Here is a 26,988-nt window from a genome sequence, read left to right as displayed (position 1 = left end):
TGGATCAGCTGGCGCAATGGGGCCGATAGTTCACTGAAATTTGGGATGAATTTCCCCAAGTAGTTTACCATGCCAAGGAATCTCTGCAGACTGAGCACGTCTGTGGGTGCTAGCAAATGGTTGATTGCAATAGTCTTTGATGGATCAGGTTTGAAGCTGTTACTGGTGAACACGTGACCCACGTAGTTTTCCTTGCTCACTCTGAATTTGCACTTTAGGGGCTGATCGGAGGCGTGGGTTCATATCCCACTTCTGACACCATGTTGAAATGATCAGATTCACTCATAGTCTTCAATGTAATACTAACGGATGGAACACGCCGTGCTTTCATCTCAGTGGTCCGCTTCTAAACAGCAGAGAGAGAGAGAGAGAGAAAAAAAGAGACAGGCTTATAGGGCCGGCCCAGGGTAGGGATGAAGTTCTGGACTGGACAACATAAGGAAAGTGTAGCACGCATAATCTGTGCGATGATATATATGTTTATAGTAAAACCATACTAATCTACACCGATGTACAGAAGTTGACCGTAGGTGAGGTTGGGGGAGGTGCAAGTGAACATCTGCCTCATTCTTTAGGAAATGGGGATTCCCCTCTTCCATTATAGATGAGGCTCTCACTAGGGTCTCCTCGATATCCAGCAGCTCTGCTCTTGCTCCCCCTCCCCCCATTCGCAACAAGGACAATCCCCCTTGTCCTCACCTTCCACCCCATCAGCCATCGCATAGAACATATCCTCCATTGCCAGAGTGAGGCCCAGTGCAAATTGGAGAAACAGCACATCATAATTTGCTTTGACAGCTTACACCCTAGCAGTATGAACATTGACTTCTCTAACTTCAAATAGCTTTCCTTGCTTTCCCTCTCTCTCCATCCCCTCTCCCTTCCCAGTTCTCTCACCAGTCTTACTGTCTCTGACCACATTCTATCTTTGTCCCGCCCACTCCCCTGACATCAGTCTGAAGAGGGATCTCGACCCAAAATGTCACTCATTATCTCTAGCTATTTCCCTTCATGGTGAAAGCTTATTTGCCTGAAATGTTAATTGTGTCTCTCAACAATATCTACTTGACCTGCTATTTTTAGATTTTGTTTTTCTGTTTTTAAGTCTTAAGGGGAACTACTTGAGTTCATTTATGATTTTCTTCTCCCCAAATCCCAATCCCACAATTTATAATTCATCCCTGTGGTACTTTGCTCTAATTCCAATTAATTCTTGCCATCATTGAGAGAATAGTTTCCTCTGGTTCACTTGCATAGTCTCTGGTAAACTACTTGCTCTGTAAGGTTCCCTCGTTCATGCAAATTGTGCCAACCATTTCTATTATTGTGGCATCAATAACAACAGCATTACTTAAACCTCATTGTACTGGCTGGCGGTAAACAGGTGATTACAATGCAGGTACTTTTTGTTTACTGGTCTTGCATTTCTTATTTGCTTATGTGCGTCAATTAAGAATACTGTATTTTGTATCTTGCAGTTAATAGTAATAAAATTATGTCCTTAAATAATCTTGCCTTTGGCCAAATATTTTAAAATCCCTATTTTCTTTTCTTCAATATTACCTCCAATTCTAGTATCTGTTTTAGTTTGCATTTATTTTCATTCCATTTCAAAATGCTTTTTGTTATTGCCACAATATTAACACTCTCAGATATTGCAATGAGACAAATTCACTCCAGCACATCCCTCAAGACTCACTCCCCTTCTCACAGAATCTTTCCTTGCAACTGCAGGAAGCACAGCACTTGCCTTTTTACCTTTTTGCTTTCCATCATCTAAGGACCAAACATCTTTTTCAGTTGAGCTATGATTCGCTTCTACAGATATAATATTCAACCTCTCGTTCTTACAAAGTGACTTTGCGCATCCACTGGTCATCATTTTAAATTGCCATTGCACTGCCACTTTGACCCTCTTATCTTTGGTTTCCTGGACTGTTTCAATAAAACCCTAACTAAGTTTGAAGAATAGCAACTTGTCTTCAGACCAGGCATGTTACAGATGTCTAGACTCTACGATAATTGTAACTACTTGAGATTAGTAACTTTTCTAATGCATGTCAGAACTGAGTTTTCTTGTCACTGTAGATTGTTCCTGAACTGTTTGGGTATTTTCAGCATTTTCATAGAACGGGGTCAGGACAGGAACGGGATCTTCGGCCCACAATGTTTGTGCCGAACCTGATCTATATCCATATCCCTATCCAAAAGCCTCTTAAAGGCCGCTATGATATCTGCCTGCACCATCACCTCTGACAGTGTGTTCTAGGCTCCCACATTCTCTGTAAAAAAAAACTTGCCCACATTGCCATTAAACCTTCCCTTGCTCACCTCATAGCCAAGCCCTCTAGTGTTGGAGATTTCCGTACTGTGGTGAAAAGTTCTGACAGTCTACCCTATCCATGCCCCTCATCATTTTATATGCTTCTGTCAAATCTCCGACCTGCCGGAGAAAACAATCTAGGTCTATCCAACTTCCCCGTGCAGATGAAACCCACTAATGCAGGCAGCATTCTGGTAAACCTCCTCTACACTCTTTCCAAAGACTCTACATCTTTCCTAACCAAAGTCCTATAGAACTGCATATTTCAAATGCCCAGTAAACACTCATTGTTTTGTATCTCCCAGTTCGAGCATAGTTTTTTGTTCTATGCCCTGTCATTCTATTTATGTCTCCTTGAGGCTAATTAGATGCAATTAATGCCTTTTCTACAGAATCTGCACAGAGATCATCATCACTTACATCGTTGTCTCTCTTGCTCTTCGGTCTATCACAGACATTTTGTTTGTTCTTCCCTTTCCTCCTTTTCCTTGCAACTTAAAATATAATTGCTCTCTGATTAGTTTTTTGAGCTCTGATGAAAGTTCATCAATCTGAAACTTTAAAATCTGTTACTCTAGTTACACTCTAGTGCAGTAGGATGCTGCTCAACCTACTCTGTATTTCCAGCAATTTTATTAAATTCCAATTCAGTTTTTGCAAAGTGAACAAATGACAGATTATTTATTGATCCGCGTTCACAAACGTTGATGTGGGTGTGAAAAAGGAACTGGGGATTGGGAACTGGGATGCTGTTCAATCGTGGACACGGTTATCATAATCCTGACCTGGTGGTTTCTAGGTCTTGGTTGCTATTGTGGTATTTCTGCTTTTGGAAGAGCTGTTGATACATTAATCACCTTTTCAGCAAAGAATCATGCCAACAATTTTGTCAGCTCAATATTTAATGAATCAGGAAATTATGATCATGTTTGGAGCCCATTAATCATACTTCAAACCTGTAGTTTTTGATTTATGTTTGCCGTATTATTCACCTAGGGGATGAGAGGATTAATGGTAACAACATTAATTATTGCCCATCTCAAATTGTCCCTTAGATGATGAGCTGTTATCATCAGCTGCTGCAATGCTAGTGAAGGTATTGCTACTGTGCATTTGCATATTCATGTCATAGGAGCAGAATTAGGCTATTCAGCCCATCAAGACTACTCTGCCATTCAATCATGGCTGATCTATCAACCCCAGTCTCGTGCCTTCTCCCCGTAACCTTTGACACCTGTGCTAATCACGAACCTGTCAATCTTCGCTTTAAAAATACCTAATGACGGCCTCCACAGCCGTCACTGGCAATGGATTCTACAGATTCACCCTTCCCTCTGACCAAAAACATTCTTACTCATCTCTTTCCTAACAGAATGTCCTTTTATTCTGAGACTGTGCCCTCTGGTCTTAGACTCTTCCACTAGTAGAAATATCCTCATTCACCCTATCCAGGCCGGGATTTATACCCATGAAGAGGAACGGACGAGGTATAGTTTTAAGTTGATATAGTATGCAATGTGAGAGGCATCCACCAAATTATGTTGTTCTAATGCTGCCTTTGTTCTTTCCACATGGTACAGCTGTATGTTTTGAGATGTGGAAAAATAGCTTTGGTAAATAAGGTGGTCAGTAGTAGTACATGCTGTAATCTCATTGCACATGTATTAGAAGAAGTACGTTTTTGAAAAGGTTGGTCAGTGGACTGCCCGCCAAGCAGGCTACTTTGTCTTCGATGCTGTCAATTAAAAAAAAAGTTTTGTTTTGAGCTGCACTCGGCTGGGTAAATAGAGAATATTTTATAAAACCTCTGATTAGTATGTGGCAGAAAGATGATTGAGCAATGGGGAGGTAAATCAATCCAAAAGCCCAGCCTCTGGCTTACTTCTGTAGCTGCAGTATTTATGTGCTGATCCATATGAGTTTCACATTGATGTTAATGGTGGTGATACTGCTGCTGTATTGTTAAATTGCACAATTGTAGGTGGTTAGATCTTCTTGGAGATGGTCATCACCTGCCACATTTGTGATTTGAGTGTTATCTGAGCTTCATTGTTGTCAGGCAGGTTATGGCCTACTTTGAGGAACTGCAACTAGAATTTAACATTGTGTAAACATGTCTGACATCCCGACTTCTGAGCTTGTGATGTAAGCTGGTCATTAGTGAATCAGTTGAAGATGGTTGGGCCAAAGATGTTTTCATATAATCATATCGCTGAACTGTGACTGTCTCCATAAAATGACATCCATCTTCTTGATTGTCTTAGCCATTGCAGACCCTTGATCTCATTGACATCTGTTTGACCAGGTCTCCATGATTACACTTTGGCAAAAGCTGTCCCCATCTCAAATCACTTCTAGAATTCAGGGCCCTTGTTCAAATTTGGAGCAAAGCTGTGTTGAAATCTGGATCTGTGAGACTAGTGAGCAGTTATTGTTGGATAGTTGTTGCTTGATCGCCTATTTGATGACTGCTTCCATCATTTTGAACGAGAGTAGATTGAAGGGTAGGCAATTTTTATTTATTTTCTAAAGCATGCCTTGACGGTGTCATTACCATTGTAACTATATTGGGGAACTGTTTGCTTATTGAACCAAGGTGAATCTCTGCCATGATTGTAATGAAAGAATAAAGGATATCTTGCCATGAGGCTACCAATTGTGTTGCAGACCAATTCTGCTGCCCGCCCAAAGTTATTCTTTAGTGTTAAGTTTTGAGCTGTTAGATTTTTTTTAATTGAATCTTTAATAATGTTTCTTAACTCAATGTCTCATTCAGGTTATTTCCTTCTTATCTGTGTATAATTTGTGTTTCTTTGGATGCTAAATTTTGCACAGCTTAATTATGAAAATGATAGGTGTATCATTTGATAATTTGACAACCAGTTTAATGATAAAATGGCTTTTGTTTGAATGCTACCGTAAATGCTTTGGTTTGTACTTTATTTAAATTAGATGATCCTTAATTCACCCAAAAAATAGTAAAAACTGCTTTTAGTGATGACTGCTTACAGTGTTTAGCAGCTATTATCAATTTAAATTGCAGTTCTGCTCAGCTCCTAAATATAATCTATAGATAGAATAGCATAGCTGCCAGCTTCATGTAATGATTTTTTTAGGATCCGCTGAACAATAGCGGCAATTGGATCCTGCTGCTTTCAATTATAGTCAGTGTTTTGCTGCTTTTAAGATTAATATATCCAATTGGTGCTCAGCTTTCCTTTAATTAACATGTTCTTACACAATTATTTGTAGACCAATGTTGCAGATGTGTCTCGACTCGAAACGTCACCCATTCCCTCTCTCCAGAGATGCTGCCTGTCCCACTGAGTTACTCCAGCTTTTTGTGTCTATTTACAGATTATACATACGTTTCCTCCAATCTCAAAATATTTAACGGAGGAGGGGGAGGGGGGTAGCACAATTCCTTGTTGCTATTCAGATTATCAATTTAAAGTGGAATATGAAATATTTTGGAACATATTCACTTTCAGTATATCAGTGTACTTATTTGCAGATTTACAAGAATGGGAAAAGAGGTTCAATGTTCTTTCTTTTCGCTGAAGCTAAATGTGTGACATTGAATAACTGAGGAGAAAATAAGATACCAGATTGTGGCCAGAAATAATGTATGGATTGGTTTTGTTTGTTTCAGGCTATAGCTCTACCTCCAATTGCTAAATGGCCTTATCAGAATGGTTTCACTTTTCACACGTGGCTCAGAATGGACCCTTTGAATAATATCAATGTTGATAAAGATAAACCTTATTTATACTGGTAAGTACAAAAGCCTGGATGTGGGTGTAAAGGGCCTGTCCCACGAGCATGCGACTCCATGCGGCAAGCGCGACCTAAGCGTCTCCATGCGGCAAGCGCGACTTAACCAGAAGCGGGGGCTGCGCGGAGGTTGAATGAGTGACATGAAGTGCGAGTGAAGTTCGCGCATGACGTACGGCGTCGAGGCGGCTGCGGGCCGGCAGGCCGTTGCCGCACGGAATTTTTGAACACAGTCAGTTTTTTGGAGCCCCGCGCGATGTCGGGACCAGCTCCACACAACTCCATACGGCTCCGGCGATCGAAGTGGGACCGGCACCGCGAGGCCGTACGGCTCAAGCGACCACGTTAGGTAGCGCTTGCCGCATGGAGTCGCATGCTCGTGGGACAGGGCCTTAATATTTAGTTCATCATGCTGCAGTAAATCTTACCACTTGGGTTTGTTCATTTACCAATTTAGTTTTTTCTGATGTTGCTTGGTGAATTAATAATTGAGTTTATTCGGTTAGTGATTATTTGGCAAATACTTGCTTCATTAAAATTCATTTATTCTTTCCACTAGTTTCCGGACCAATAAAGGTCTTGGATATTCTGCTCATTTTGTTGGTGGTTGTCTTATTGTGACGTCAATAAAGTCAAAAGGAAAAGGATTTCAGCATTGTGTAAAATACGACTTCAAACCACAAAAGGCAAGAATTCATTATTTGATACGTTGGTTTCTAGTTATTGATAAGAAATGTTTATTTGTTAAGGAATCTGTTTTAAGTTATTTAATTATTTACAGACTTCTGAAATATAGCTCCGATGATGAATTTTTAAAGGGCCTGTCCCACTTTCACGACCTAATTCATGACCTTTTTTTACTCGTGGACATTTTTCATCATGCTGAAAAAACGCCCCGACCTACTTGATGCCACGACTACCTATGACTAGCTCCACGACCCACCTACGATCTCATTACGACTGTGCTGCGAGTATGAGTCATGGGCAAACTCAGCAGAGGTTGTGAATTAGGTCGTGAAGGTGGCACAGGCCCTTATTGCAACTTGTCATCCAGTTAAAGCATTTGATTTAACCTGGAAGTATTGCAAACTTTGCAAAATCATTTATGGGTTAATTGCACAACATAAGAAGGTTTTGAGTACTGAGCTTTCTTGTTGCCACAAACAAGAAAGTAACAAGCCTAGAAATATAAGACAGAAACTAAAAAACAAAGGTGCGGGGTGGAGATATGACAGGCGAGAAGCGAACAAACCTATGGTATAAAATAATGTTAAAGTGACAAAGAATGTTAAAATATATGCCTGAATGCATAAAAACAGCCTGTGGGGACATTCAGCCGGTTGGGCAGTACTTATGGAAAGAGATGCAGTTAATATTTCAGGCCGAGGTTCCTTCATCTAAATTGGAAAGAGAAAAAAAAAAAGTTTTAGATAGCAGAAAAGGCGAGAGATGGAGACAGGATGTGACAGTTAACTAACAGTTTAGATTATGTTTATTTTTCTGTGTAATGTGTTGGTAAAGGCAAGGCTGTGGGTTATATCAGACCAGACCAGACCAGCCAAAAAAAGGAAAATATGAGCTGAATTGATGATATTGGGCAGATATAGCCACCAAACTGCATGGGCGCATGATTGTAGGTTGGAGGATAATGTTGAGATGGGTGGTGATAGCTGTGGAGCAATTTATATTAAAATCTGAGAATTTAAAATTTGAGGCAAATGCGTAACCAAGTGACAATCTAGGCAAGATCGAGGTGATGAAATTTGGGATAGGATATGTGTGGCAAAGATTTGGCCGAGATAATGTATGGGGAAATGATATTGTTGTGAAGTTCCACCTTGTCATTGCTATTTTTAGTTTAGTTTAGAGATAGAGCACGGAAACAGGCCCTTCGACCCACTGAGTCCGCACCGACCAGTGATCCCGCACATTAACAATACCCTACACACACTAGGGACATTTTTTTAACTTTCACATTAACACCAAAACAATCAACTTACGAACCTTTACGTCATTGGAGTATGGGAGGAAGATCTTGGAGAAAACCCACGCAAGTCACGGGGAGAACGTACAAATTCCGTACTGACAAGCACCCGTGGTCAGAATTGAACCCTTGTATCTGGTGCTGTAAGGAAGTAGCTCTACCACTACACCACTGTGCTGCCCACAGTGAGATAACCAAAAGGAAGTATTATTTAATTTTGCTGAACAAGTACGATGGACTTGAGATAGCAATATTTCAATAAAACATAAATCCTGAATTCATAATTTAATGAAAATTTGGACATAATTGAGACAAAGAAATGTTTTCCATGTTGAAAGTTTAAGCATATCAAGCTTATCTAATTTCTGCCATCTAAATGTGTAGCAAAATGGGTCATAATTGCAAATAGTATATAGTTCACTGTTGCCTGCTGGGAGCTTGTAAGTCAGGGAAAAAATAATGATGTTTGCACTGAGCAAAATATTTAGTAGGAGAACTATTTAGGTTTTTCAAAGAAGGAAACGAATAATGTAATTTAGATCACTATTTTCTTTTTTTAGCATGTAATTTCTCAGCATATAACAAAGTTCAAATACTTTACTTTAGTGGTACATGGTGACCATTGTACATATCTACCATCGATGGAAAAACAGTGAGATCCGATGCTATGTGAATGGTGAACTGGCATCTTTTGGAGAGATCACGTGGCTTGTGAATACCAGTGATGTAAGTAGAATTACAAAGTGACATTTGAGATTTTCTTTTTTGCAGATATTTTGGCCAATGTTTTCCTTTTTATTTAGATGCCATAAAACATGTGATAAGAAGTTAATTAAAAATCTAAATCCTTTTTTTTATACTTATAAACGATGTTCCGTATTACAACTTTCAAGTTATTTTCTCCTGGAATATTCATTTTGTGTGTTTTTCTGTTTCATTCATTTTCTTGCTGCAGTCTTTTTGTTCCATTCTAAAATGACAAGCTAATTCTTTGGGGGTATTTTGAGTGTAAATACATCTTGGAACTGGATGTTAAGGTTGGATCTTCCAAAAGAGCTTTGCTTCTTTTGCCAGTGTTGTCAATATATTGACAATGAATATTAGTTACTTAAGTTACTCTTAATATTGCTAGAAAATATTGACATGCCTGAAATGGAGCTTAATTATTTACAGTCTGCAAATTATTATTATGTTTCTTTTAAGAATTGGCAGTTTAAATAATTAAACATTTATAATTTCCTAATTCAAAAATTATAAAGTGAAGAATTGGGAAAAGTTACCAACCTCTCTTGCCTCTCACAATTATGCCTTTGTCATTCACCCTGCCCATGCTTTGAGAGACTTTCCATTCTGATCCCTTCTTTCCCTTCTCCCTCCTCCTTCCTGTACGTTATAAAACCTGTTTATCTCTATTGACAGTTCCGATAATTCAGCAGTTTGAACTGTTTCACTCTCTGTAGAAGAAGCCTAACCAAATTACTTTGAGCACCTTGTGTGTTGTTACTTTTAAAAGTTCATGCTTCTGCAGCTGACGTTGGAACCCCAGAGTGCCTCTGAGGGAGGGAGAGATAAGCCCCAGTCCACTCACCTACAGCGCTCCTTGTTTTCGTCCAACATCCTCGCCATCTTCAAGAGACAAAGGCAGCACAAGCCACTTCATTTCTTCTCTGCAGATAATTAGCATGTAGCTGGAACTATAGGGATGTAAATATATATTGAAATACTAGACCAAGTGCAGACCCGTTGGGTCTGTTCCCCCAACGTGCGGGGGGGGAGGGTGGGATGGAGGGGGCTCCTTTTACCCCATAACCACCCTATCTACTGACGCAGGAGGGAGGGGGGGAGAGAGGGTGTGCTGAGATGGGGGTGAGGTGAGGGGAGAGGTGGAGAGCAAGGAGGGAGAGGGAGGGTGGAGGGAAGGGGAGAGAGAGGGGGTGCTGAGAGGGGGGAGAGGTGGGGAGCAGGGAGGGAAGAGGGTAGGGGGGTGTGGAGGGGAGTGGGGGTTTAGGGGAGGGAGGGTGAGGGTGGAGGAGGGAGGCGGGGATGGAGGAGGGGAGGCGGGGAGAGAGTAGGGGGTGTGGAGGGGAGATGGGGGTGAGGGAGGGTGAGGGGAGAGGGTGGAGAGCAGGGAGGGGGAGAGGGAAGGGGGTAGGGGTGGGTGGAGGGGAGTGGGGGTTTAGGGGAGGGGATGGTAGGGAGGGAGGGGGTTGGAGGGGAGAGATAGGGGGAGAGATAGAGAGAGAGGGGAAAGAGGAGGGGGCAGAGGGGGGGAGAAGAGAGGGGGGAGGAGAGGAGAGGAGAGAGGAGGGAGGAGAGAGAGAGAGAGAGAGAGAGAGAGAGAGAGAGGGGGGAGAGTGAGAGAGAAAGGGAGAGAGACGGGGGAGAGAGAGAGAGAGAGAGAGAGATAGGGAGAGAGAGGTGGGGGGAGAGAGAGAGAGAGGAGAAGGGGGGAGAGAGAGAGAGAGAGTGCCTTGTTACTTCAACCCAAACCCAAACAACCATTTGCAGGCAGTGCTTTTTTACTTCCAACTAACCATTTATTCATTTTCAAACCACATTATGGGTACTCACAGCTGTGGTACCATTTGTTCAGTGTCATTCAGAGCTCTGATTGAGGCACACCACTTGCAGAGACGAATTGAGGCACACCGCTTGCAAAGACTAATCGAGGCGTACCACTTCCTGGTTTTATAGTCCCTCCCCCCTGCCGCCAGCAGGGGCAGCAGAGAGAATGGGGAATTTTGTAATATCATTAATATCTCTGTCATTTTTCATCGACGGGAAAAATCCTCAGCACACATATGGCGGAGGGGGGCTCTGAGCGAGGTGGCCAAAAATGACGGCCGTAGGTGGCGGCGTTCTCTCGGAAATCGCAGCACAGATGGCCAAAATCGGTCAAGAACAGACTTTTAGTAATATAGATTGTTTACAGCATAATCTATAAAAATAATCTTTCATTCCAAAAAACAATCAAGTGATGCATCAACATCCGGTATCTTTAATATGCAAATAAATTGAAACCAAGTGGAACAAAGTGTGCACATTCGAAGTCATGTTAATACAGTTCACCAGGTCACTACCATAATATCACTGAGCAGTATATTTGATAAGTGAAATAGTTCTTTATTTATGCACATTCTAAAATTCATTGGTTGCATAGAGTTTTATTAGTTGGGAAGAAAAGGTAAAAGAGCAATTCATCAAATGGGCCAAAAAAATTAAATGATTAATTGAAAATCTCGAGATTGATGAAGGGACAGCAGTATTCTACAATCAATTTTATACAATACCTCGTAGTATTGCATATGACAAATGCCAGCCTGTGGCAGTGAGGCCGTGCTGTTGCTTTCCTAGGTTCCAAGCTTCATGCAAATAAATACTTCTTGCACATCTGGAGGATGTGAATATTTTCATATACAACTGGTTCTACAAAGTAAATGATACCATTACTTCTGTGTGGAATCAAGTATTAAGGCTCTATTAAGTATTAATAGTGATTGAGAAGCAAGCAATGATTAAATGGAGTCAATGTAGTTTTATGAAATGGAAATATTTTTCAGCTAGCTAGCGAGTGTTTTTTTAATGCCGAACCAGTTGGTGAACTAAAGGGAAGCCAGTAGATGTCATCATATTTAGATTTTATGGGTGCTTTTTAATAATAATGCCACAGAAGTTGCTGTTCCACATGGTAAAGGGTCATTGGTTTGGGTAAACCATGTATTAGCAGGGAATGAGAATTGGTCACTGGATAAAAACAGTATGAATAAGTTAATACTTTTTGAGATTAATGATGTACTGCACGAATCAGTTCTTATACCTCCGTTTTATAATATTCAAGTCGGAATAAATTGGTAATTTTTGAGGTTATCTAAGTAGTCCATTCATATTCAATGTCAATGGCTTAAATGAGGGGACTCAGGATAATATATCTTTTGCTAACTATAAAGCTGGGCAGGTAAATAAACTGTGTGGGTAAGGCAGAAAGGCTGCAAAAGTAAAACAGTTGAACTAAAACTGAAAGATGAAATTCATTTTGGCAGGAAGAATTTTTTTTTTTTCTTTGAATAGGAAATGTTGGATTTCAAAGATATGGGTGCTTTAGTACACTAATTACAATAACCAGTTGAGAAGACGAACGATACATGTTGCAGCATTGTGGCGTAGCGGTAGAGCTACTGCCTTACAGCGCCAGGGATCCGGGTTCGATCCTGACTACGTGTGCTTGTCTGTATGGAGTTTGTACGTTCTCCCAGTGACCTGCGTGGATTTTCTCTGAGATCTCTGCTTGCTTCCACACTCCAAAAACGTACAGGGTTGCAGGTTAATTGGCTTGGTATAAATGTGTATATTCAAAATAAAATAAAAAAAAAGAAAAAGGTTGCCCCTAGTGTGTGTAGGACAGTGCTCGTGTGCGGAGATAGCTGGTTGGTGCAGACTCGGTGGGCCGAAGGACCTGTTTCTGCACTGTATTTTTAAACAAAACTATACTAATCCCACTTTATTGTTTAGATGTAGTGAGGTTTTTTGCTTTTTGCAGGATTTGTATTTCTTGGTCAAACCACAAACACACATGAAGGTTTCTCAAGGGATGGAGTATTTCCCATTTTATCTGGTGTTTTTCATTGAATTTAGGTATTTTGTGCACAGTAACTTTCCATTGCTTACTTCTCTAAGTGATGGAGTGTACCCTTCATGTTGGTGGAATGTAAGAGGTTTTGTAAGCAATATTCTTGACATTATATTATGAGCACTAAACTTGCTGAAGACACAACCGAGTTACATAGGAAAATATAATTCATGATTGAAAATTAATCTTATTGGAAATGACCATCAAACATTTTTGTGTATACTGTTACCGTAGCTAAAAAATATGTTGACTTAAGTTGCAAATTACACAAGAATTAATCAGTTTGTTTGTTTTTTAGACATTTGACAAATGTTTCCTGGGATCTTCAGAAACAGCAGATGCAAATCGGGTATTCTGCGGCCAACTTGGAGCAGTTTATGTCTTCGCCGAAGCCCTCAATGCAGCTCAGATATTTGCAATCTATCAACTTGGCATTGGATACAAGGTAGTGTGAAGTTTGAAAAAAAAACCATTGTAGATTCTGGTAATCTAAAATAGAACAGAAAATGCCTGGAATATTCATATATATAGAGCGAGAGAATCACATTTAATATTTCAGAGGTAAAACACTTTTAAAGTTGCAGAGAAAGATGGGAGGGGTGACTAGACCAAAAGATGATTGGAGAGCAGAAGAAATTAAATGACAGAAGATGGACACAAAATCATGAATAACTCAGTAACTTCAGGCATCTCTGGAGAAAAGGAGTAGGTGACGTTTTGGGTTGGAACCCTTCTTCAGACTGCTTCACAATGACAGAAGTGCTGATAGAATCAGCTAAAAGATGGCAGTAAAGGCAAACGAGCAACCAATTGTATGTCCAACACAAGGTGTGAAAATGGTAGTTTTAAAGTTGTAACAACTCTTTATCAAGGAAGTCATTGAGACATGCAGATTTTTTTTGGAATGCATGTATTCCATAATTAAATGGGTCAGATAGGAGAAAATGGGTGTTTAGACATCAGGTCTGAAGTGTTATTGAAGATGTGTCGATGTAATAAGGATAGAATAGAAGTAGAGCATTGATGACCAACAGTGACAGGCAAATGAAGGTCAGAAGCAGTTTGAAGTCCACATGGAGATTTTCATTGCCAAATAGGCTGGAAGATGATGGTTATTAATTTGTGGAAATGAATTACTGTGTTATTAAATCATCTTTACCCACATCAAGTTGAGTAACTTTGATATTTTCCAGGGTGCTTTCAAATTTAAAGCAGAAAGTGATCTCCTTCTAGCGGAACACCACAAGTTACTACTTTATGACGGCAAGCTGTCTGGTAGCATTGCCTTCACATACAATCCAAAGGCTACAGATGCTCAACTCTGTCTAGAATCATCTCCGAAGGATAATCCATCGATATTTGTTCATTCTCCTCATGCTCTCATGCTTCAGGTAAAAGCCAAGTTCTGTAAATGTTGTGTTGTACTAGTTTCTTAGAAAAGGACAAAACATTTATTCTGTTGTTAATTAATTTCAACAGCTAAAGCATTTATGACATGTTATGGACATCTTTGAAAAAATATATTCAATTTGGAAAATATATTTCTCCAAATTTAATTGGTTTTATGCATCTTGGGCATGTGGAGAGCCTCTTGCAAATGACTAAACACTCCCATACTGTCTTCAACGTTGACTTGGAACTTTTTCTCTCGCCTGTTAAATGGTGAATAAATAAATTTGAATTGTGAATAAATTTATTTTACAATGTTTCATCTGGTTTTAAAAATTTGTTGGGAAATTTGTTTTTCTGCCTTCTTCAAACTAAATGCATAAAAAGTGAGTTCAGAAGTTCAGTTTCATACATTTTTGATATGAGTTTTGTTTTTTGTAATAGGATGTGAAAGCTGTTGTAACACATTCAGTGCAAAGTGCTATACATTCAATTGGTGGTGTCCAGGTGCTTTTCCCATTGTTTGCACAACTTGACTATTATCAACATTCTTCAGACCAAGTAGACAACACTGTTTGGTAAGTGAATTTGTGGATATTCATTCTGCTTGGGAATTGATTATTCTTTTCTCTCGGGACACTGTTAATGAGTTAACAAATTGAATGTACAATCCCATTTGCCCACTATGCCCACTCCTTACTCTCAAATATTGGTTTCTATTTAAGCAGTGCTTTGATTTTAATATTCCCAGCCATGTTTTAAATTCCCACGTGCCCCAATCCATTTCCATCTTCTTAAGTCCTGCACCTCTCAGAAATGCCTGCTTCTCAAGCATTGGCATTAATGCCATCAGCTGACAATGCCATGGAATTAGCTACCTACAGCTTTCTGTTTATAAAACATACCATAAATCCTACCTTCTCAACCAACTTTTGTTAATTTGCCTTTGTACCATACCTCTTACCTAATGACTCGGTAATCCTTCTATTGAGGGGACTATATGAAATGAAATGGTTGTTGAAGTAGTTAAGTAGACTGGTTGATGCTGCTTGACTCGGAGTTCCTCCATCAGTTTTTATATGAATGCATTGGTTGTGTTTTCTTGGCAAATCCCTCTGAAATGTGCATCCTTCCTCTTGCTGTAATGAAAGTTCTTCCATTTATAAGCATTCACCTTTCATTTTGGCACTTAAAAATAGCTGTGGCAACTCTTATCGCACTCTATCACAGATATGCATTATTTAATATGCAGTTGGTTTTTGAAGTGGATATACAGTGCCCTCCATAATGTTTGTGACAAAGACCCGTTATTTATTTATTTGCCTCTGTACTCCACAATTAGTCCCCCCCCATTTCAGGGCTCCACAATGTTTGGGACACATGGCTTCACATGTGTGGTGTGGTTAATTGCCTCAATGCAGGTACAGGAGAGCTCTCAGCACCTAGCCTTTCCTCAAGTCTTTCCATTACCTTTGGAAACTTTTATTGCTGTTTATCAACATGAGGACCAAAGTTGTGCCAATGAAAGTCAAATAAACAATTAAGAGACTGAGAAACACAAATAAAACTGTTAGAGATATCAGCCAAACCTTAGGCTTGCCAAAATCAACTGTTTGGAACATCATTAAGATGAAAAAGAGCACTGGTGACATTACTGATCGCAAAGGGACTGGCAGACCAAGGAAGACCTCCACAGCTGATGACCGAAGAATTCTCTCTTTAATAAAGTAAAATCCCCAAACACCTGTCCGACAGATCAGAAACACTCTTCAGGAATCAGGTGTGGATTTGTCAATGACCACTGTCCACAGAAGACTTCATGAACAAAAATACAGAGGCTACACTGCAAGATGCAAACCACTGGTTAGCCGCAAAAATAGGATGGCCAAGTTACAGTTTGCCAAGAAGTACTTAAAAGAGCAACCACAGTTCTGGAAAAAGGTCTTGTGGAAAGATAAGACAAAGATTAACTTGTATTAGAGAGATGGCCAGAGCAAATTATGGAGGAGATAAGGAACTGCCCAAGATCAAAAGCATACCACCTCATCTGTGAAACACGGTGGTGGGGGTGTTATGGCCTGGGCATGTATGGCTGCTGAAGGTACTGGCTCGCGTATCTTCATTGATGATCCAACTGCTGATGGTAGTAGCATAATGAATTCTGAAGTGTATAGACACATCCTATCTGCTCAAGTTCAAATAAATGCCTCAAAACCCATTGGCCAGCAGTTCATTCTACAGCAAGACAATGATCCCAAACATACTGCTAAAGCAACTGCTTATGAACACGACTCCCAATGCTGCCTCTTGTTGATCCAGGTACTCCACTAGTATTGTCCTTTTCGTAACCTGGGGATCGTTCTTGGCTTTGACCTGTTGAAGTACTGGCTTGCCAAGTACTTGAGAATCAAGCCTTCACTCTACGATAGCCATAAAATGCTGTAGTAATTCAGCTGGTTAGGCAGCATTTCTGGAGAAAAGGAGGAGGTGACATTTTGTGTCGAACCTTCTTCAGACTGAGAGTCAGGAGAGAGAGGGAAACTAGAGGCATGAAAAGGTACAGAACAAAGTAGAGTAGGCTCCGATGGCCGAAGAGCCCACAATGATCCTCTACAGGTTATTATGGTCACTACCTCCTAATGGCTTCTTTACCTTGAGTTCCCTTATCAAATCTGGTTCATTTGGTATAGCAGGGAGAAAACAATGATTCTGGATTTGCTCTAAGAAGGTGGAAATGGTCAGTCTGCCATTCAGAATCCAGCATGAAAAACATAACTGATTTCTGTGTTTAGGTCATAATGTTTCCAGGGAACAATGCTTTCCGTCCTTATCTGATTGGAATTTTCAGGCACTAAAAATTCCAGAAGAAGGAAACTTTTTTAGATGCTATGGCTAAATCGATGGTTACATTTATCATTTCCAGAAGCTTTGGGGAAAAAATCAACACCCAAGGATTTTCGTGGGGGCATAAGATATAGGTGCAGGGAAACGTCATGTAAAAGATGATTGAAGCTACATAGATATTGTTGTTATCATTCCCTTCATTCCGTCCATATTATCTTAATTCCCTTCATTCATTATTATTCCCTCCATTCCCTTCATCTCATATCATAACCTAGTTACTTGGTCATACAATGAATATGAAGGTAATGGAGGGGCGAGGATCATGTGTAGGTAAATGAGGTTAGTTTATCTGAGCATTATCTGAGCATGTGGGCCGAAGAGCCGGTTTCTATGCTGAACCTATGTTCCATGTACAAAGTTCTTTCTGTAGTATGTTTAAAATGTTGAAATCTTTTGTCTATTTTTGATTTGTTTCAGTTCCACACTGTTGGCATTTATAATGGAGTTACTGAAGAATTCAGTGGCTATGCAAGAGCAAATTCTGTCTTGTAAGGGTTTTCTCGTCATTGGGTTCAGCCTTGAAAAGGTAAATGTTGTAACTATTTAGCTTGTATGATTTTTCAGTTATTTAACAAATTAAGGAATAGATTAATGAATGAATTTAAAAGTAACCAAACTGATCTAACTATGTGAGACATTTTTAGGAAAGCTTGTTAAAATTCTGATCAGTCTGAAGAAGGGTTTCGGCCCAAAACGTTGCCTATCTCCTTCGCTCCATAGATACTGCAGCACCCGCTGAGTCTCTTCAGCATTTTTTTGTGTACCTCCAGTGTTTTAATTTAGCTTTATGATTAGGGTTTTGCAAAACCACTCCTTTTAAATTATACGATGGATTTATTGAAAATGATAAATTGATGACCAGACTGCATGACCCATTTCCTATCATTTCCCAAACTTGCGAGCTATGGTATGATGTAAGGAAATTAAAAGTTCCATTGAAAATATATCTCAAATTTGTGTTTCAAATGATTATTTAAACTGAGATAAACTGTAAATTCCGAGGGGTTGTGTTGCACAATCACAAACAGTTCAAGGAAGGTCCAGCATGTAGTTAGAAGGCAAATGACAAGTTGGCCTTCATTGCAAAGGCGTTCCTACGATCTATTCATTTACAAGAATAGGTTTTGGCTCTAGTATACACCGTCAGTTTAGCTGTATTTAGCTGTGTGTTATTCCCTGGCTGGGGTACCCCATCTAGTGGTCTGGCTACAAATTGAAGTCTGCTGAACATCATATGTAATTGATCTAAACTTCGCCAGTCACCTTGGACAGCAATTGTATCTGGTTAGCAGAGTATTTTCTTTTCTTATGCTTAATAATTTAGAGCCAACGGTGGAAATTGGCTAGAATGAACAACTGATCTTTTATCCTTATCAATTACGTCCCCATTTTTCGAAATAATCTTTTGTTTTGGGTTAAATTGGCATATCAGATTTAAGACCCTAACCTAAATGAATTACTTATTTGCATGCAAATCTATATTGTGACATTTTTGTGATTCAGTGAAATGTAGATGTCATAAAAAGCATTTGGTGCAAATAAGATCAAGTAAGGGCGAAAAAAACAAACAATTATTTCAAAGGTAGATAAAAACGCTGGAGAAACTCAGCGGGTGAGGCAGCATCTACGGAGCGAAGGAAAAGGTGACGTTTCGGGTCTCGACCCGAAACGTCACCTTTTCTTTCGATCCATTGATGATTCCTCACCTGCTGAGTTTCTCCAGCATTTTGATCTACCTTCGATTTTCCCAGCATCTGCAGTTCCTTCTTACACAATTATTTCAAGATATGTATTGAGTTCAAGTACAGTCCTGCTTGGCTTTTTATGCTCACTTTTTTTGAAACATGTTATTCCAGAAACAGATAATTTCACTGCTAGTCATAGAGAATTAACTAATATTTTTGAATACCGCGTAACAAATGCATCTGCAGAAGTGAAGTATAGTTTGTGATTATGTTAAATGACGTGGTATAAAGTGTGATTTTCTCGTGCTGATGCCTACTTCGATTTCTTCTTAATAAATTGGAAGTGAGATTTGAAAACTGTTGTTTATGCGAGTCCATTTGCGTGATTAAATAGTTTAAATATTGATGCCAATATCTGAAACTGTACCTTTGTTGTAGTCTTCCAAAGTTCATATCACCAGAGATGTATTGGAACTGTGTTTGGCCTTTGCCAAATATCTAAGTAATTTACAGAACGGAGGCCCTCTGCTCAAACAACTGTGTGACCACATTCTTCTGAATCCTGCTATATGGATCCATGCTCCAGCGAAGGTGAGCATTTAGCTTTTTAATTTAAGATTATTTCATAAATGTAGGGAATTAAACTAAGAAATGCTACTAATATGCTGCTCTAAAAATTTATGTTGAAGTATAACTGAGTCCCACGCTATAATTGCTTGAACATGTTAAAGGCAAATACTTTTACCAATAACTGAACAATACCCAATCCACCAGATTAAAGGGTGAAATAAAATTAATGAATTTTTAAAATATAATTTTGCACTTTAAATTGAGCCTTAATGACTTGCACATTTAAAAAAAATCAATTTGGTATGTTAATAAAAATAAAGTTTAGTATAGTAATTCGAATTGAGTACCTTTTAAACATTCGGCAATTAATGTTTGTCATATGGATTGTTAGGACAGAATTATGGCAAAGGATCTTTTTTTTCTCACTAGCATTAATCCTTTGCTACTATGATTTATGGTTATCCTCTGAAAAATGCAGTTTTTCAGAAGTGAGACATGACTCAATATCTGAAAGGCAATTCATATTTTCCACTGTAAAAAAGATGTAATAATTACTAGTAATTCCTGACAAAAGTGTGCCTATTTCCCCCATATTCTGAACTGGGTAGTAATGCCAGTTGTAATGTCTTCCTTTCAATCTGGCTTTGAACACTGCTTGACCATGGCATCTCATTAGTGGCATTCTCTGAAACTACATGGATTTCTTCAAGGTCCTTCAGTTTTCTCCCCCGTTCAAAGTGCGTACTGATTGATGGGATAATTGGCTTCTATGATTCGCCTGCTGTATAGGTGTGGTAGTAGTGGGATCATGGAGATGTTGATGGTCATATGAAAAAGAACCGGTTGCTGGGAAATTAAAAGGGAAGTGGGATTGATGAAATTGTTCTGAGAACCAGCATGAACTCCATTTGCTTCATGACCTGGATAAATATATTCCAGGCTGCAAAAGTCAATGGAGCAAATTATGTGGACCAGAACATAATTCTCCACATCTCCCTGGCTACATGAGTAGTGCCAGATCAATACTAACATTGCACTTCTGTTTAAAAAGGGAAGGAGAGGATAAACCAAGTAATTAGACACAGACTTGTTTAACTTCAGTGGTAGGCAAATTATTGGAATCAATTCTGACGACAGTATAAACATTCATGATGAGAGACACAGATCAATTTAAGGTTGCCAGCTTTGTGAAGGGTAGGTGATTGAATTTTATTTGAAGAGTTAGCAACAGGATTTTAAGGTGGTGATATAGATTTCATATATTTTGTATACCTTTTAAGGAGACCCCAAATGGCCAGCTGATAAATAAACATTACAGCCCAAGACATGATGGTGTGTGCGTTAAATTAGGTCCAAAATTAGCTCAGAGGAAGGTAGCAAAGGCTACTGTTTCTTCCTCGACCGCAGAACCATTCAATTTCCCTCCACCAATACTCTACTCCACCTCAAATACTCTTCTCCTCATCCTCAAAAACTTCTCCTTTGACTACTCCCACTTTCTCCAAATCCAAGGCATAGCTATGGGCATCCACATGGGCCCCAGCTATGCCTGCCTCTTTATAGGGCGCGTTGAACAATCCCTGTTCCAGGCGTACACTGGCCCTATCCCCAAACTCTATCTCCGTTACATTGATGACTGCCTCCTCTTGCACCCATGCAGAACTCATGGACTTCATCAACTTCACCACCAATTTTCATCCTGCACTTAAATTTACTTGGACTGTCTCCGACACCTCCCTCCCCTTTCTTGATCTCACAGGCTCCATCACAGGAAATAGACTATTGACTGACATCTATTACAAACCCACTGACTCCCACAACTATTTTGACTACACTTCTTCCCACCCTGCTTCCTGCAAAGACTCTATCCCCTACTCCCAATTCCTCCGTCTATACCACATCTGCGCCCAAGATGAGGTGTTCCATATCAGGACATTCGAGATGTCCTCATTCTTTAGGGAACGGGGGTTCCCCTCTCCCATCATAGCTGAGGCCCTCACTCGTGTCTCCTCGGTACCCTGCAGCTCCACCTTTGTTCCCCCTCCCCTTAGTTGCAACAGAGACAGAGTCCTCCTAGTCTTTACCTTCCACCCCATCAGCCATCGTATGCAACATATAATCCTACAAAATTTCTGCTACCACCAACGGGATCTCACCACTAGCCACATTTTCCCATCTTCCCACTACAACTCCCGGGTTAACATGCCATCCCACCCAAACCACCCCCTCCCCAGGCACCTTCCCTGCACCCGCAGAAGATGCAATGCCTGTCACACTATACCTCCTCCCTCGACACACTCTCCCTCCCTCTCCCTCTCTCCCCCTCTCTCTCTCTCCCCCTCTCCCTCTCTCCCCCTCTCTCCCCCCCCTCTCTCCCTCTCCCCTCCCCCTCTCCCTCTCCCTCTCCCTCTCCCTCCCCCCCCCCTCTCCCTCACTCTCTCCCTCCCCCTCTCTCCCTCTCCCCTCTCCCTCTGCCTCTGCCTCTGCCTCTGCTCTGCCTCTGCCTCTGCCTCTGCCTCTGCCCCCCCCCTCTTCCCCCCCCCTCTCCCCCCCCCCTCCTCCCCCCCTCTCCCCCCCCCCTCTGCCCCCCCCCCCCTCCCCGAACGTCACCAATTCCTTCTCTCCAGCGATGCTGCCTGACCCGCTGAGTTACGCCAGCCGGGTAAGTTGTTTTCCAGTGGAGTCCCACTGGGCAATGTTCTTAGACGTTTGCTGTTTGCTGTAAATTAACCGTTTAGAGCACAATACAGCAAAGGAACAGGTCCTTCAATTCACAATGTCCGCACTGGATATTAAATCTGCATGTGATCTACATCCCCCCCCATTCTCTGTGCATATACTTGCAGACCCAAATGCCTCTTAAATCCACTATCTACTTCCACCACCATCCCTGGTAATGCATTCCAGGCATCCACCATTCTCTGTAAAAACCTGTTCTACTCGTCTCTTTTAAACTTTGCCACTTTCACCTTAAGCTTCGTCCGACTGTTTTTGACATTCCAACCCTGAAAAAAAAAAACACTTTTGACTGTCTTCCCTATCTATGCCTGTCATCATTTTATAAACTTTTATCATTTAGATGTTTGCATGTGATATAATAATTGGAAATATGACAGAGTTCGAAAGCATTTTCCTCATCTTTTGAATTTTTCTCTAAATTACTTGAAAACATTACACAGTAAACATTCGCTGTACAGGGGGGGAGATGATGTCCGCTATTAACGATTGTCCACTACAATCAAATAAAGGGGATAATATGTACAGTACAATTAGAAAAACAATCAATAAATATACACTGCATAATAAACAGTAAAGCACACAAAATACACAATATCATGGGACGGCATAGTGGCGCATAGAGTTACATACAGCGCCAGCAACCTGAGTTTGATCCTAACATCAGGTGCAGCAGTATGGGTTTCTATCAGGTGCTCACGTTTCCGCCCGCATTGCGGAGACAGGTAGTGTGGGCTCTGTGGAGCTGCTGCCTCATGGCTGGCGATGGGGGCCCGGGTTTGATCTTGGTGTCGGGTGCTCACAGCGGCCACGTGGGTTTCCTCTGGGTGCACTGGTTCTACCCTACACTGTCGTGTGTGGGGTGGGCTGATGTGCTGGGGAGCCCGGGATTGGGTCTACGGCACTGGGCTGGCTGGAGGCTCTGCCGGGGGTTCGCGGAGGCCAGTTGAGCTGCAGGCCTGCACGTCTCCGTGGTGGAGGGGGTGTGCGCCGGGGCACTCACACTGTCACCAAGTCCTGTCTTTGCAATGTGGGAGGAAAGATAGAACCTAGTGCCTAGGATAGAACTCGTGTGTGGGTGATCACTGGTCGGCACGGACACTGTTTCCACGCTGTATCTCTAAGCTAAAATGGTTCAAGAACACCATTCACTCCATCCATCTCGTGGTTATTCTGAGACAACAAACATGATTTACAATAGATTTGGTCCACTCTAACCAAAATCTGCTATAAAGAGGTCAGTTAAAACAAGTGTTACTATACTTATTTTCAGAGCATTCTGGTAAGGGTAATGGGTCCTTCCTGTTTATTTTTGCTAGGCTCATTCACAGACGCCACCAATCCTCTTGTTACCCTTGTACCAAAGCAGGAAATTTCAGTTTGCCCAATCTTTCCACATTGCTTAGATTTTCCATTCCTGGCATCATGACCAATCTCATACTCGTGCCAGGGGAATTATAACTGTCTTGGCATTAATCTGTATACTCAAGTTACAAACGAATGAGTGTTTATGAAATTCGAGCATAAGCTTATATTAACAATGTTACAAAATTTTGAGATTTTAAAAATCAAGTCTGCATTTTATCCCATCAGATAAAGCATAAAAATAAGTTTAATTTGACACCTAATTCACTTTCATATCTCAAGTAATAAAAACGTTATGGCCATTTTCATACTCGGAAATTAGCATTTTGTTCCCTATTGATTTTCTATGGACATAACAAATAAGCTCTGATCATGGACAGTCAAAAGCCCATAACCTTCTTAAAAATTAAGAGAACTGAATGAAATTTTCAGTTAACATAAATTGAACCATTCTGAAACAAATATAAAATAATCTTACTTGGATGACCTGAAATTAAAGCATATAATTAGTTAGTTACCCAATTGTAGCTAATTTCAAACTTCAATTACTAGATCTAAACATCTATCCATTTCTTAATAAATGATTAACATTTTTAAATAGCCTAAGTGTCCAAATAATATTCACAAATAATTCACAATAAAACATGATTTTGAAATCTCATTTACATTAATTTATAGGCCAAATGGAAGGAATTTAGTGTTCAATTGCTGTAAATTAAAGTCCATTTTAAATCAGCTTTCTAGTGGGTTCCTGTGAACGCGCTGGTTTAGAACGTTCACATTGCGCTGGATTTGTGCCCTCAAATGCCCAGAAAAATACTGCGTGATATAAAGAGCCCAAAATGAGCAACTCGCTATAGAAAACTTTATATACAGGGTTCTTAAGAAGCCCCTTTTAATGTAAAAATAAGGTACATACCTTTAATTGTTTGCTTTATAAAACCCTGGGGCTGCGAGAGGTTGCGGGTTTAGAGAGTGATTTTTAAACTACTATAACTATTATACAAGGCCATAAAAACTAATAATACCTTTTGCGACGGGGTCTTTCAGCGATTTTTCGTTAATGATTTACTAGGCCGAACATTTTCGATTGCAACAGCCTAATAAAAATCGCGTTTTAAACCTGCCCCCTCTAAACAGCGCCAAAATCGCGCACACGGCCTGGGGCAGATTCTCAATGACGATTCAGGTAGGTTTTGTAACATACCTACTTAATATCCCTTATATTTTATGCCTTTCACTAATAAAGAAAAGCCTCCTGAATAACATTGTAACTAACTTGAAGCCTTGAAATGTCCCCTTTAAGGATCTGTGGACAAACATAATAAGTTTCCATCATATCTCTTTATATACTTCCATTTACTTTGTATCCCTTCACCCTGCAGTGTTATCTCACACTTCTGGAATGAATTCAATTTGTCTCATTTCTGCCAAACTAGCCTCCTGCTGTGACATTTGAATAGGACAAGCAAATTGATCAGTCTGAAGAAGGGTCTCGACCCGAAACGTTGTCTATTTCCTTCGCTCCATAGATGCTGCCTCACCCGCTGAGTTTCTCCAGCATTTGTGGCGTCACAGTTAAATAGGGTAGTGAAGAAGGTTTTCCTCACATTCCGCTTCATCAGTCAGAGTATTGAACATAGAATTTGGGAGGTCATGTTACAGGTGTACAAGGAATTGGTGAAGCTACATTTCGAGTGTTGAGTTCAGTTTGGTCGCCTTATTGTCAGAAAGATGTTGTCAAGCTGGAAAGGTGCAGAAAAGACACGCGAACGTTGGCAAGACTCAAGCGACTGAGCTATAGGGAGAGATTGAGCTGGCTTTGAGTGGCTCCTTGGAGCACAGAAGGATGAGGGGTGATCTTATGGAGGTGTACATAATCATGCGGTGATTAAAACGGGTAAATGAACCGTCTTTTCCCCTTTGTAGGGAAATCAAGAACCAGAGGACAGAGGTTTAAGGTGAGAGGGTAAAGATTTAATAGGAATCTGATGGGCAACTTTGTTTTTTACACAAAGGGTGATAGGTATATAGAGTAAGCTGCCGGAGGAGGTAGTTGAGGCAGGTACTATTACAACGTTTAATACATTTTTGGATAGGCCAAATGCATGCAGGTGGAACTAGTGTAGATGAAGCATGTTGGTCAGGGTGGGTAAGTTGGGCTGAAGAACCTATTTCCGCACTGTATGACCCTATGACTATAATTCAACAGGTCAAGCATTTGTGGAGGCAGAAGGTACATTTTTCCATTTTAGGTCGACATCCAGCATCACTCCTGCACTGATTGATTTGCAGTTATGTTTAAATAATGTAGTTGTTTAAACCATAAATTTAACAAAGTACTCGATAACTTCCTGATCACAGTTTACAAAACTGTTCTGTACAACAGCCAATCATCCACCTGTTATCTCATGACATTACTCAGAACCTCTCCTGTTGTTCTTTTAAACATTTTGAATCCCACCTCTGCTGCACTGTTTTTAAATACTCCGGCTCTCATTTCTGCGCTATCTTTAACTCTGGGGCCTCTCTCACCCAATGTCTTTGAAACTCAACAGTGGTCTTACTGAGTCCACTTTAAGTGCACTGAGCTTCTCAAAGGTTTCCCATGTTTATTGTTTTTTTTTAATTCTTTCAGTTTAAGCAAAACTATTTGTAATGCAGGCTGTTAATGCAATTCAGTTCCTAATTATGGACTGTTAAGTCATGGGGTTTGAATATAAATCTATTAGTAATTTTTCCTGTTTGTTTCAATACAGGTCCAATTACAGTTGTATACTTACTTGTCCACTGAGTTTATCAGCACAGCTACTATTTATAATGCAGTTCGAAGAGTCGGTACTGTGTTACAGATAATGCACACACTGAAATATTATTACTGGGTTATGAATCCTCAAGATCGTAGTGGAGTTGTTCCCAAAGGCACAGGTAAGATGAGACATCCAGTAATTCATGAAGTCATTCTGCCTGTGCTGATTTATGTTATTCTGCATATTCTGGAAATGTCCAATAAATAGTACATGTAATCTATGCATTACTATCTGAATTGGCACCACTGCACGCACAAACATATCAATCAATCTGGAGCATACTCAATCAGGAATTATTGCACTGCAAAGAGAAACTTACTTGGTCGCTAAGCAGAAACTCAGTTTAAAATGAAATCTTCAAGAACATTGCACTCTATTGTTTTTGTAAGCACTGCAATGAATTTCAAAGATTGATTTGAATCTGGTTATGAAGTCTGTTCAAGGCAATACAGAAGATTATTTTGGGGAAGGCAACTTGATTTTAATTTTGCAATTTATGGTAGTCTACAGAGATATCTTAACTTTTGGTTTGGGATACATTCTAGTTCACTGCTGAACATAAAACTGCTCAAACACCAGCTTCAGTAATGGGAGCAGGTTTGAAATCATGGCCATAATATTGAATTTGATGTTGGGTTTGAAGGAAAAAGGAGAAAGAGATAAACGCGGAAGGGATTAGTAATAAATCAACCACGGTAAGTAGGGCTGATTTATTGGAAATGATGGGAAATATTTCAAGAGGTTTGTGGATGAGGCAAAGTCAGTGTGTGTGTTTGTGTGTGTGTATGTGTATATATATATTTATGCATATAACACACTGA

General features: G+C 40.2%; 1 protein-coding gene across 1 annotated transcript in view; it reads left to right on the top strand.

Annotated features, from left to right (window-relative positions):
* lrba (LPS responsive beige-like anchor protein) overlaps positions 1 to 26,988 on the top strand; it is a 661,684-nt gene that overhangs the window by 31,919 nt on the left and 602,777 nt on the right. Inside the window, exons 5-13 of the mRNA XM_055646656.1 lie at positions 5,976 to 6,097; positions 6,657 to 6,783; positions 8,688 to 8,807; positions 13,007 to 13,153; positions 13,902 to 14,099; positions 14,542 to 14,675; positions 17,419 to 17,527; positions 19,125 to 19,277; positions 26,117 to 26,285. Coding sequence (XP_055502631.1) covers positions 5,976 to 6,097; positions 6,657 to 6,783; positions 8,688 to 8,807; positions 13,007 to 13,153; positions 13,902 to 14,099; positions 14,542 to 14,675; positions 17,419 to 17,527; positions 19,125 to 19,277; positions 26,117 to 26,285 — 1,279 coding nt within the window. The remainder of the gene's footprint in view (positions 1 to 5,975; positions 6,098 to 6,656; positions 6,784 to 8,687; positions 8,808 to 13,006; positions 13,154 to 13,901; positions 14,100 to 14,541; positions 14,676 to 17,418; positions 17,528 to 19,124; positions 19,278 to 26,116; positions 26,286 to 26,988) is intronic.

The sequence above is a fragment of the Leucoraja erinacea genome, chromosome 1 (assembly GCF_028641065.1).
Source record: "Leucoraja erinacea ecotype New England chromosome 1, Leri_hhj_1, whole genome shotgun sequence".
Classification (NCBI taxonomy): Eukaryota; Metazoa; Chordata; class Chondrichthyes; order Rajiformes; family Rajidae; genus Leucoraja; species Leucoraja erinaceus.
Note: the sequence above shows the minus strand (reverse complement) of the source record. Positions and strands in the feature narration are given on the sequence as shown.